General features: G+C 36.8%; 1 protein-coding gene across 3 annotated transcripts in view; it reads right to left on the bottom strand.

Annotated features, from left to right (window-relative positions):
• The window catches only part of KITLG (KIT ligand), a 57,805-nt gene that overhangs the window by 23,465 nt on the left and 20,896 nt on the right, over positions 1–13,444 (bottom strand). For all 3 annotated transcript variants that reach the window (XM_074902767.1, XM_074902770.1, XM_074902768.1), the window contains exon 2: positions 8,418–8,531. In XM_074902767.1, the coding sequence (XP_074758868.1) occupies positions 8,418–8,531 (114 nt within the window). The remainder of the gene's footprint in view (positions 1–8,417; positions 8,532–13,444) is intronic.

The raw sequence follows: 13,444 nt of genomic DNA, 5'->3' as shown, positions 1-13,444 counted from the left end.
TAAACAAAGTAAGGCTTAATTTCCATCGCTGTACTCAACAAAATCTGTCAAATATTCAACACAAATTTTCAGCAACTTATCGGGTGCAGAATCTTACATACTTCAGTTTCCAGTGGAACTGCTACTGACTCTCGTTTGCTCACAAATGAAACATTCTTCCACGCCTCTGTAACATTCCCAGATCCAAAATGATCATGTTTAATGCTACCACTTCCCAGCAGAATTAAAATCAGTAATGTGGTAAGGAGACATGATATGAGGTTATTCATTACTACATAAACTCTACTGCATTTCATCTTTTAATGGCATGTCTTGAAGTGTTTATGTAATGATTTCTATCTAACCCCAACCACTGCAAACAGTAGAGGACCTAGTAGTCTCTAAGGCTCATTCCTTCAAATAATTTCCAACTTCAGCAAGCATCTGAATCTTCCTTGCCTTGCCCTTAGTTATGTACCAGGTCAGAAAAACACTTGAGCACATCTTTAATTTTGAAGCTGTGCCTCTTACTAACAATAAGCAATATAATTATATCACAGCAATGTCCTGGGGCAAAGAAGAGCTTCTGCACATGTAAGGTGAATGTGACTTTGCAGATGTGGGTGAGTATGGGGTGTGTTGAAGTAAGGACAAGAGGGGAAGAAGTGTTCTCACTGAATATACAATACAATCTGCCACAGATGGAATTCAACACTACTGTGAGATGTGGTTGATCATCTGGGGAATGTGCTGAGTGTAGAGATGAAGAGGGTGACACTGACTGGATCCACAATCTCTTGAAGTACTTTTTTCAAAAGGTTTACCAAAACTATGATACTTAGTGATACAGCAAACCTGTTTTCTTTTGTATCGGTGAAAGATTCAATTGATATTTCTCATCTTTGTTTGAAATCCATTCAGTCAAAAGACAATAAGCACATATATAATTTCTTTGGTGAACTAGAATCTGTACTTTATCTGTACTTTGTTCACCAAAGCATTTCTACTTCTTCGGGTGAAAGATCATTCTGTTATGGCTGCTTTTGATTCTGCTGCTATAGCAACCAGCACAGAGATTATTTTTTTTCCTGTGCAGTTTTTAGGTAGTATTTTGTTTGGCACAACAGAATGTTTGATTTGTTAATTAAAATTTAGTTCCAATTAAAAATTAAAGCAAAAATTTCAAAATATTGTGGTTCTAGAAATGATCAAGGACAATACTTACACACAGTCAATCACTAGTGAATTCCAAACAATTTTTTATTTACAACGTGGGCTGAGCCACAATCTTTCAGTTCAATGACACCTAGCTTTCTCCTACAGCTTTAAAAAACAAGTTTTATACAAATGATCCTGGTAAATTCCTTCTATAGATCAATTTTTTAAAATTTTTATACCTACACATTCCCAAAGTAGCAGTTGCAGAAGTCTCACTAAAATACTCTACATCAATTTCTACTTACCTGTCATTTTGGGGAGTTGATTCAAGATGCTATAAATACTGATAAATATGCAATACATTTGTTTTTTATTTAGATTATCTGATTTATTCTAAATCCTCATCCACAATTTTTTGTATATTTTTCCTTTCTCTAAAATCATTCTGACATCATGACACATTAATAGGTAATCCAGTTTCTTTTCCAGCTTCATCTGTGTGCCTAGAAGGTACGATTAGCAGCACTTCAAGCAGCAAACACAGTGAAGATGCTACTGTATGTGCAAAGTTTCCCATACTCACTCTAGAGGGATTCAATACTTAGCAATGTCAGCAAAAGCACCATTCTTTAAGAAAGGTCACTGGAAGATTAAATTTGTTCCAAATCAATGAACACTACAAGAATTGATATGCATTATGTATACAATCTACTTTACTGTCATCAGAGCCTGTCAAGCACTTTTCATGCACAGTTAAAAAAATCTAACTGCCCAAGAGCTCTTACAGCTTCTCAGACAAAGCCAGAGAATACAGCTCAGCCTCAGGTATTTTTCTCCTTGACAGACTGTGCATCAGAAAGGATATTTTTGAGTTTACTGCTAAAAATGAAGATCATTGGGGGGGAGGGTATCAAACACAAGCCTCAAGCCCTGCCTCAAGATGAAACAATTTCTTAAAGTTTGATTGATTAAACTCCACATGCCAGATGCTCTGCTGATGGTAAATGATGGAGCTCAGTCCAACTGAGGGAGTTATATTTGTGTCCCAGTTGGACCTCCCAACTCAGAGAAAATAGGGTAGAGCCCCTGATGTAAGAGTGAAGGATATGCTTATACTAAATCTGTGCATTTGGTACTCTTGGTTTCCTGAAATGAAACTTGAAATTTCACTGAAGACTAACCACCAAGACTATGATCCAAAACCAACCGCTTTATTTTCAACTGCTGAAATGATCCAGAAAGGAATGAAAGGACTCTGCATACCTACTCTGTGCAGGGTGCCTGACTGCTGTGGCTCCCAACAAGGGGCAGATGACAAGAGGGCTTTGACCTACCTGAGCAAAGAGGGACTGAAAGGGACTGTCCCTTGAAACTCCCTGCATCCTGGAGTGGCTTTTTTGGTTCCCACACTCAACTCCTTAAGTACAATGACAAATTTAGAGGCAACAAAACACCTGCTTCCATGACTTACCTTGGTTTAGACAAAAGTAACAGTTTTGATGATTATAGAGAATGTCACCTGATAATCTTGGAAAGTAGTTTATAGAACTAAAAGAACCCTGCATTAAATTAAAATGCCACAAAAAGTTTCTCTGATTTAATGGGTGTGTGGGGTTGTAGAAACCCTATCAGGGTGTGAGAAGAGATGAAGAACAGGGCATCTTGACTTACATATTTAAATCCATATAAACCCAACATTAAGTGCAATATTGCCATTTGTAACAAAATCCCAAACTAGGAAGTGTAAGATTCCTTTTAACATAGAGAGGTCTGAATATTCAATACATCACTGTTGAATTGCATAACCCAAATATACTTTTAAAATATGCTCATGGTCACATAGACAGGGAGATGAAAAAGGGATGTTGTAAAAGTGATTTGGGTTCCATAAGCTACTCTTTCATTGCAACAGCAGAACATGAGAGATGGCCTAACACAGTCAAGTGTTTTGAAATAAGGGCTACTGCTCCTGGAAATTCTCTTTATTGGGACTGTTTTAAAAAATTTAAGGCGACAAGTGTATATATATAGTTTTTTATATACACAGATCAAAGATAAAGTAAGTTAATAAAGTAAAAATTACCATTTACAGTTGTCAGTGATTTCTTTTATACTCTGGGGCATATGACGGGAAAATCATACTTTCCTTTTGGCTACCATTTCTACCTCCCATTTCTCTCTTCATCATTTCCCTTTTCCTACTCATTAATAACTCTGTATCTCCCTTCTTTGCATTTTGGGCTTTGATTTTCCTGCAGGAGCTTCCACTTTCTGTCCATCATCTCTGCAATATATCTCATCTGCTAATGAAGCAGTTAATAAAATCCTCATCATTTGGCTTAAGACAACATGCTAACAATTTCCCTTCACACTTCTTATAGTCATAGTGGCAGATTATTTGCAGGATAACAACACTGGATCATTTTTATAACCCCTTCACTCAGGAGAGTTAGAGCCATTTAAAAATAAATATCAAATGTTGCAGAGAGTGTAAAGTATACATTTACAGAAAAAATGCAATGTGGAGGCAAAGTGTTTGAAACAGCATGTCTTGAACAAGAAACCTGGTCAGTAATGCTGGCTATTGTTTGGGCTTCCAACACTGAAAAGAAAGAAATTGCATTAAAGAAGTAGATCACGGAGGAGGAGGTGAATATCAGATTTTGTTAATGGATGAAACCAAAATATATAGATTATACAAAGTACATTCTATAAAAACTTCATGGCCCAGTGAAAATTCTACCTATATGTCGGTTTGATGTTCATATCTAACAAACACATACAACATATTCCTATTCTAATGCAAAATCAGAGTCACAATTATAGCAACGCAGATTTCTGCTGACTTGCTGTGCTGAAAAGAACAATGGGGACAGGCTTTATTGACAGGTGCTGCAATTAAGAGTTTCATAATACAGAACATTTGTTCATGAAGTGTTTCCCTCCAGACATCTTCATTAAAAAAGAAGCAGAAGTTCAAGTAATGCAGAATAAGAACTCTGTAAATACTTTTGTTCTCTACAGGTATGAAATTATGTTCTTTTAAAGTTCTCACTACTAAAAGACAAACAAAAATTGATTGTTCAATTATGCTTTGCTTCTTAAAACCATTTTGCTTAGGACACATTCTTCATATGAGAAAATTATATTATAAAGAGTTGAATAAATTTAATCTTCCAGAAAATACAAGTCATTTTTGCATGAAGGGATACCCGTTTGGTTTGGTTTGGTTTTAGGTTGATTAATGCTCAGAAACCTTATTATTGAATCTGTTATTTCTTTCCAATTCCAGCTTGTGGTATGAGTCTAGTATGTTGCTAGTGAAAATCCAGATTAACACCACTCAAAACAAGTTACACCATACACCTGTCCTCAATTTATCACTCAACACAAAACTGATTAGGCAAATGACCCACATTTTCAGCCACCACTTAGTGTGCCTTATTTATTTTCCATTAGCTTAGGCTTAGTAGACATCCCTAGTCTATATTCATAGAAAGTATTGACTGAGGCATGCTCTTCTCATATTCCTAAAATACAATACAGTCGAACAGAATGCAGTCACAGGCATGCTCAGGGGGTTTCTACCAGTAATACAGGGGGTTTACAGAACTTGGAACAAAAAGCCCACAACCAAATAAATGAAGACTAGGTTGTATCAAGCTACAAGCAAAGGAGTTTGGCAGGCAATTGTGGCACTGTTTTGCAAGCTGTAGGTGAACTGCAGTAGAAGTCGGGAAGAACAGAGTAGGAAAAAGAAAGAACAGGGACATGGATTCATACTGCAAAGAATTTTAGCATGAGATAGGAAGAGTATGAGAATCTGCCAAGAGTTCATCAAGGAGCATTCTTCCGGCAGCCACGAAGAGCGTAACAGATACTATGGAAATAATGAGGAGAAGCTAGGACAAGAAGGCAAACTCAGCATGTGTTAAGACATCACAGGCAGCATTAACAGTTAGTGCCTTTGAAGGCAAAACCAAGAATCTTGCCATTGATATTGAAAAAAAGGAGGATCAGCTTGAAGGAAATAAGTAGAAGATACAGGGTCAGAGCAGCAAATTAACAGACAGAAGGGCAAAATTATAGAAATAGAAGCCAGAAGACTTTTCAGTAGACTGGATTTTTACCCACCAATAATCTGGAAGAAAAATGAATTTGTATGGACAGAGAGCTACAAAACCCATTTTTTTCTGTTATGACAGAAAAAACAATGGAGGTTTTAAAAGTCAACTTAAAAGGGTCTGTGAAGTGTCAAGAGCCAAAATGAACACCTTTGTTATAGACCTGAATGGCTGGTGAGAGATGGTCATATACCTTTACAGTGAGGAGAAAAGGCCCAGGAAAGACTAACATTTTGGGAGAGATGAAGACAATCTGCCTCAGTGGAGGATTCAGGCCATACTGAATCTAAGCTGATGTCTGAGCATTTATGATGTGATGGGAGGAAGCGAGGCCAATATCCTAAACTGGGACTTGTGTACTACTGCTGAAGAGGTAGTTTACTGCACACAGAGATGACTTTGGACAAAAGGGTTCAAAGAACATGACAGCCAAGAATAACGCCTTTAGAAACAACTATCATACCACTCTCAGCAAGTGTGATAGAGCTTGTGGATAATATCACAATAACTGTGGGCAATAACTGTATACATAACACTAGCTTCTGTCAAACTCTCGGTGCTACCATTTGTTCTCAGTATGAAAGGTGAGGACATTTATTAAAATCATATGTCCTACTGGAACAAAGTCTTTGGATCACTGGAGAAATAAGACTTTTAAAGGCCAATAGGATCGATAAAGAACCCAACCACCTATGGATGCTATGTCCAACTTTGAAGACGTAAGTAATCAGAATATAATTTCTTAATTCAATAAGGATATTTTGTTTCAAAAAGCAGAAGTGGTACAAAAACATTTACCGTAATTTACAAGAGTTGTAGGGTTTCCTGCACTATATTTTTAAGCAATATCATGTTGGAGTCCATATTATATGTACTAAGGATATATTTCACATAGCATTAAAAAATTGTAATCAGCATTCTCTGTGAATTTCTCCCTTCTTGTATTTACACTGTCAGATAATGTTATTTTGTTTTAAAAGTACGTTAACCTTTTTGTGTAGTTGTCATGATGTGGCATTTCAAAAGAGAATGACCAACTTGCAATATAGTCAGTTTAATTGAAGCCAAGAGTTCTTATACTAAATTTAAGATAGTAAACTTTCCATGTTATCCTTTGAATTCTCAAGTGGCTTTAGAGAAATTATTTCCACATGAAAATTCTATGCAAATATTAACACAGACAAAACAGGGATACAGACTTTCCTCAAAACATTCTTAGAGGCACAACTCAGAGAGAATACAGGTGTCTGGGCTTTGTATTTTCTGCATCTCTGTTATCTCTCCAACCCCAAATATCTTTGAGCTTGCTAGTTAACTTCACCCAAATTTTGCATTTGGTAGAGTCTGAAAGGTTATGGGTGTAAGTCAGGAAAAGGACTGTACAGCATCCTTACTGAGGCCGTAGGAGCTCAGCCCTACCCGACTCTGCTCAGGCTTGGCAGCAGCAGAAGCACAGTGCAACCTCAACAGCTGGCAGAGGTTTTCTTCCAGGACAAGCAGCACATTCACCAGAACTGCTGCCACACAAAGTCCTTCCTGCTCAGCCAGCAGCCCAAGCAAAAGGGTATATAAATCTGGCAAGCACTCGAAACATTGCTCAGGTAGACATCATGCCTAGGGGGCATGGGAGGGAGTAAGCAACCATGCTGCATGTGGAGAACTAAGAAGGGATGCAGAGAAGGGTGGCGGTATGGAAACAGTGATTGCAGGGATATGTGCAAGAACTGCAGTTGCTGGACTAGGCTGGAGGAAGATGTAGGAACACAATATGTAAAGTCACAGTCAAATTAAAAACGAGCCTAATTTTTATGATATTAGGTTTCTTTCATGGTATATCTCAAAAGCAAAATGTGATTGCTCAAGCTGCATGCAAATTTTTGTAACCTGTATTTATACATTCTTGAAGTTTAAATTGCACTAAAGGGCAAGTTAAAGCATTTGTTCTGAATATACTTAATTGACAAAATGTTATTGCTAGCCCTGTGCTAGACAATATCACCAACTCTCACAGGAGTTCTGTTATTATGTCATGCTTTCAACAGGTTTAAATCAAAGCTTAATACTCTTTCAAAAGATGAAATATTATCTTGAATAAACATGCCAATACTTCAGAATTCTGCCTAGAGGGACTGATGTGAAAAACTAAGCATTTGAGTAGGACTATAGAGCACCCCCAGAGATTTACACTATGTGCCAATGTATATAACAATGCCCAAAGAAAACAAGTTAAGAACACTGCACTGGCAGCAAACGTAAGGGACTCCAAATTAAGTGTTTGATAATATTAATGCTGGTATTGCAACCGTTTTTCCATAACAAAGCCATAATTTTCAGCTAAAGTCAGTATGTAGATGAATGTATGGCTGTTAAGTGTTCAGTATATATTATTTTTTAAAATCTTTGGTGTTAGATCCTATACTACTGTAAGTTAGCATAATCCCTGACTTCAGTGGAGTTAAATACCAATTGACTTCACACAAGGATATGCAGTTTTTCAGGTTAATGCAGTGTTCAATTAAGTAGCAGTTAAAATGTACTTAAATGGATTCAGTTCTTATATGAAGCCATGAGCCCTTCAGACTTGAACTTCGAGGTACAGCAAGTAGAGAAACACGTAATGAGTGTAGCCCACTCACATCTAAAGACTCTAAAGAGCTGTTCAATCATTATTGCCTTGATTGTTACAATGATGTCTAATACGATACTATTGTTATATATGGCACAAGTTTGCCATGTACCTAAGGTAAAGTCTTCTGGTTCAGTTGTGTTTGCCGCCAGTCTGCTCCATGCAGATCAGTAACAAAAAAGACAATAATCTTTCATCTGCATGAGAGACAATCTAATTCCAGACAATGTTTGAGGAAATCAAGACTTTTGACAATTTTTATAGAAGTTTGGAAGGAGGAAAACACATATGTACATACATTCCAGCTTGGTCAAGAATGTAATATCTTCAATGAACTCTGAAACTATTCTCCAGTCTCTGCAACAATGGTTTTGGTTTTGATCAAGTGACAGATGTTGATGGAATTATTTATTTATTTTTTTAATATTACCCTGATTCTAATATAGATTTGCTAACTTTGCTTAAAAATGTGACATTAGACACTGATTATTTTTTAACATAAAGAATAATATAAAACAAAAGCTACTTACCAATTTTGCAATGTCATTCACATCATCTGTCACTGGATTCCCGCAGGAGCTTTGGGCTTTGACAAAAGGATTAAGTAGGAGTAGTTGAAGACAAAAGCAAGTGATAATCCAAGTCTATTTAGTAAAAAAAAAGAAATAAGAAACCCCAAGTAAGCAATCTCCAATCATGAAGTAACAAGAGACTGTAGTAAAGTTTTTCATATATGGTCTAGATGCACCAATACTCTTCATCTTTCATGAGGACATATTCGTACCACTATAGTATAATCTTCATGGCAGGGATCCACAGAAATGCATTTAATTGATCTTTTCTGGAAGCAAGTATCTTTAGAGTAATAATAGAAAACCTGGTATTGAGCCATCAGGTTACTTGCACAGGATCCTGCTTAGGTGGGTTTCTGCCCTACCAAAGAAGAGAAAGAGACAAACTTTGCAATATTCTTCATCATCAACATAAAGCTAATTAAATACTTGTCATTTACCTGATTTGGTATTTGATAACCCTGTGCCTCTAATGTGATAATGGTTGATAAGGAACAAAATGATACCAGATCACAGCAAGATAAAAGGAAAGTTCATGATCACAGCCATTACATTTGGGTACTTAAACTGCAAGCTAAACCACAGCTGGACTCTGCCCAAATACATTTTCTCTAACTGACATGCCCTGGGCTCTCAGGAGCAGCAGCTTGGCTTTGGTACTACATTTTCCTCCTAAATCCTATAAGGAACAGCAATGCAATGTACTCACACAGGCTTGTGAGACTCAGCCAGAAAACCACCAGATAACTAGCTGCGATGCACCTGGGTGTCTCCTTGGCTACACTGCCTGAACTTCCTCGCCTTCTGTTGCTCCTTGTGCTTTGCTGGTTTCCCACAGAGCCCCGTGCCAAGTTTAAGCTGCAGATCTTTATCTCCAGAATGTTAAAGCATTTAAGTTATGGATAATCGAAAGTTGCCTCGGGTTGTGAAGCTTCTTGTGCCAGCTGACTAAAGCTGTCAGCAAGAGCCCATGATGGTGTACATTTACTGTGAGCATGGAATTTGCCTGTGCAGGCTCCTGAGCCTTCAAGAGGGCAGGACTGAAACCAGAATTTGCTTTTGCACAAACCAAGATACATCTCAGCCCTGTCTGTTCCCTGTGACAGGTAGAGAGCTCTTGTCTCCAGCCTTGCCTTCAAACACTATCCAACCTTTCAATTTATGACCAAAGCATATCAAACAACATAGACGAAACTCTCTAGGAGAGCAAAGAGACAAAATCACAGATTTAAAAGAGTGAGTGTCATTATAGTAACCTAGAGGGGCTAAGAAAGCATGATGATAAATGTTGCTTGGAAGCTACATAAACATGATGGAGCATTGCCAGGCACTTTACATAAAGCTGTTAAATCACAAGTAAATGTCTCTCTTATATACCTTAAATCTTGTATGCATCTTACTTCTCAAGTAAAACTGGTCATTTGCTTTCTTAGAATATGGCTTCCTGACTCATTTAGGTAAAACCAGTGTGGGCTGCTTCTGGAAAAGACAATCCAGCCTCCTCCCTCTATGTCTTGCACCGGCACCAGTGAGATGGTTTAGCCAGCTGTACCAGGCAGACAACTTCCATTTTTGTTTGCCTGTGTTATTTTTCAGGCAGACCAGCTTTCCGATCCAGGGAACTGAGACAGTAGAAATGCTCTGTTATAGATGGGACAAGCCAGGATTGACCTTTTGGTGAAGCCTGCATTTGGCGTTCCCTAAACTGTATCTTCAGACACCACAGGATCCTGATGACAGGTTGACTTACACACAAAGAAATCAAAAATATCCTACACAAAGTACATATTCAATATGCAGCATGTCTTTTGAAAATGCCTCTTGCTTCAACATAACTAGCATTTAGAAATAATCTTAGTTTAATATTTGTACAAATAATTATTGAGAATAATTACTTATGTGAAGAATTAAGAATAAGTACCTAATTTGAAGTTAGGTACTTAACTTTCTTACAAAACCTCTGTATATTATGCTATGCAAAGCTTTCTAGTTATACATATATGAACAACTGAATCTCTGGAAAGATGCAACAAAGATGCTGCTAGTCTCTGAAAGGACCTTTGAGAGCTCCTTGCAATGTTTAAGAGCTCAACGTTAAAAGCTAGCTTTAAGTGGTCAGAGAAACATCTCTTCTCACATAAGCTCCAAAATCACAGAGGAAACCGAAGTGGACCTCAGGTTAGCAAACCTCAGGTTAACTTCCCTGCTATGATTTTTGGAACTGTTATAAAAAAGACAAGAGATTAATGACAACCAGCTCCAAAATGGACTAACTATACTGCTTTTAAGAATTAAGAAAAAGTAGTTCTACCTTTAAACAGTACACTAGCAGTGACACTTGCTAGAGTTCAGGAGTGTATCCCTTATGTGTGCTTTGGAGATGAAGTTCATGCCAGAAATCGTCCATTTCTTTGTTGGGTTCCTCAATACTGAGTAGTATGTAAAAGGAAAATGAGATTTGTTCACTAACTTGTGTCACTGTCATAGGACAATGTTTAACCTAACAGTCTTAATAATCAAAAAAATAAAAAACTCTTCAATTGGAAATACTTTTTTGCCAGAGTGATTGAGTAATATTAATAAAAGCGGCATCACACTCCAGATAAAACCAGAAATCTGATGTATCTTGTCAATTTTCACACTTCTAGATCTAGAGACAACCCATACATGACCCTTACAATAACTACACATTTTATAATTATGCAAATAAATAAGACTACACTTTTTTTCTATGTAAATAATGTGATTTAAAAGCATAGTAATTATTATAGCTGCTATTAAAAACAAATGTTTTGTAAATTTTGAGATGATTTGAGGTTTTTCTTTTCTTTTTGTTCCCTGTGCCATCTAACAGGAACTGAAAATCTGCAAAATACTGCTAGTTTCAACATGCCTACTATCCAAAATCTTTTAATTATTTGCACTTACAAATATTTATATTACACATGCCTACAGGCACATTGTATGTAAGGACTGTATAGATCAAAGAGCTAAGCTATTTTTGTGTTATTTACTAATGACCAAACCTGCTGTTTGAGCAAAACTTGAATAGACTGAATTAAATCAAGGACAGAACAAAAGGGAAGCTTAAACAACAGCTTTACAAATAGATTCCAGTTTTACACTTTACTGAGCATAAATGAAAGTTACCTCTACAGTACTTATAACAGATTTCCATATATAATTAATTCTAAGCAAAAATGGGATTTTCAAAGCTGGCCACAGGATTTAGTCACACATCATCTACCAGAATTAAATTGAAGATATATGGTGGACAGGAGGCAGACCTGTATACCAAAGTGCCTCTTCCTATATTTGGCTCAAGAACTATTCAATTGTTTTTATTTTCTGAAATCTCTTAAATACTGAATATTTAAGTTGCTTTTGTGAAAGGGAAAAAAATTACTAGAAAGGATAATTCAAATTAAAGATTTCAAGTATACACTTTTGATCATTCTGCAAATGATTTTTATTTTTTATTATTGCATATAAGCCACAATCTAATTTCAGTTAATAGCATTTTAGAGACTTAGCTAGCCACCCAATGAGTTGAAAGCCATCCTTTGAGATCTAGAGTGTTGACAAAGGCTGCTGAATGAGTGCTTTAGCATCTTTTTCACAGTACGCTATCTAAGATACTCAATCATGCTTGTTAATGTTAAGCTAATTGCTTAAGTGGAAAGCAGCAAGGGGAATACCGCATTGCTAAATAAGCCAAACATTGGAAAGTCTGGACATTTCCAAATATCTAGTTTGTACTGAAAACAACCTGAATCATAATTAAAGAAAAATAATCCAATAAATAAATAAATAAATAAAGGCAAATAATAAAATGCAAGAAACCATTAAGCACAGGGAGAAGTAGTAACTACACAGATAAATGGGTTCTTCATCATAAAATTTCTTCCATTTAAATCATGTTAGCCATGGATTTTTTCAGCCCAGTTTCTGGAGCAAATCATCCAATTAAACACAACCAAACCATGGCTACAGTAGGGTTAGCTGACAATATGGAGAAATATTCACCCTGGGCCAGTCTTCCCAAATTTTTCACTTCTGTTAACGCTGGGGTAGAAGCACTTTTCAATACTGGCTCCTCAGGCAGTGTTGGCATGCTGCTTTACAGAGGCACAGCTTGTGAACTTCTGCCATAGACAACATCAGTTGGTCAGTCACAGATAGCTAACTTAATGTTCATACTTGTGTCTTAAAAAGCCTTTTGTAAGAAGATTCAGAGAAAATTAAAATAGAAAGATCTCTCTTGCCTATTTTTTTTAAACACAAAGCATCCAGAAGCTTAAAAGCATAACAATTATTTCATACATCTACTAATCTATTTAGTTATTTAGCTGTGACAGAGATAATTAAAGTCACAGAAGAATTGTCTTTAACCAATTAAGAAATTTACTGTCAGCATGGAAAAATCTTAAAGAAAAACACTTACACAGAATGTAATCCATTTTACCTTCACCCATGCAAATGGCAGCACTAACTTTAATACTCTAAATGGCTGTGTCTAAATACTGCTTAAATGCTAAATATTGCTCGAGCCCCAGAGGTGTGAGTTAGGTGTGGAAAAAAAAGTCACCTACCCATCACCCATGGCTACCTAGTTCTGTAAGCAGTGGAGTATTCTGGCAAGCACATTTGGAACTGGAAAGGTCCCTACAGCTCTCAGGTATTGAGATTACTTCAGTGTAGTTGGAAGAAACACTGTGTGATTCCTGAATAACACATAATTGAAGCATTAAGTTCAGTGTACACCTATCATTGTCCCTCAAAAGACTGGCGCTAGTCTAACCAAATATAATAGCCTATCAACTAGGGTGCTCACTAATGAGTGACAGACCTGGGTTAAATTTCCTCTAACCAAGGTAATTCCAACTCATAAATATCCGTATTCCTCTTATCTACCTCGTAATTACCACCAGAGGCACTTTCCCACCTATGATCGCTTCCTAGTCAGAAGGGGCAAAATGGGGGTA

This window comes from Athene noctua, chromosome 3 (genome assembly GCF_965140245.1).
Source record: "Athene noctua chromosome 3, bAthNoc1.hap1.1, whole genome shotgun sequence".
NCBI lineage: Eukaryota > Metazoa > Chordata > Aves > Strigiformes > Strigidae > Athene > Athene noctua.
This window is presented reverse-complemented; position numbering and strand designations above follow the sequence as displayed.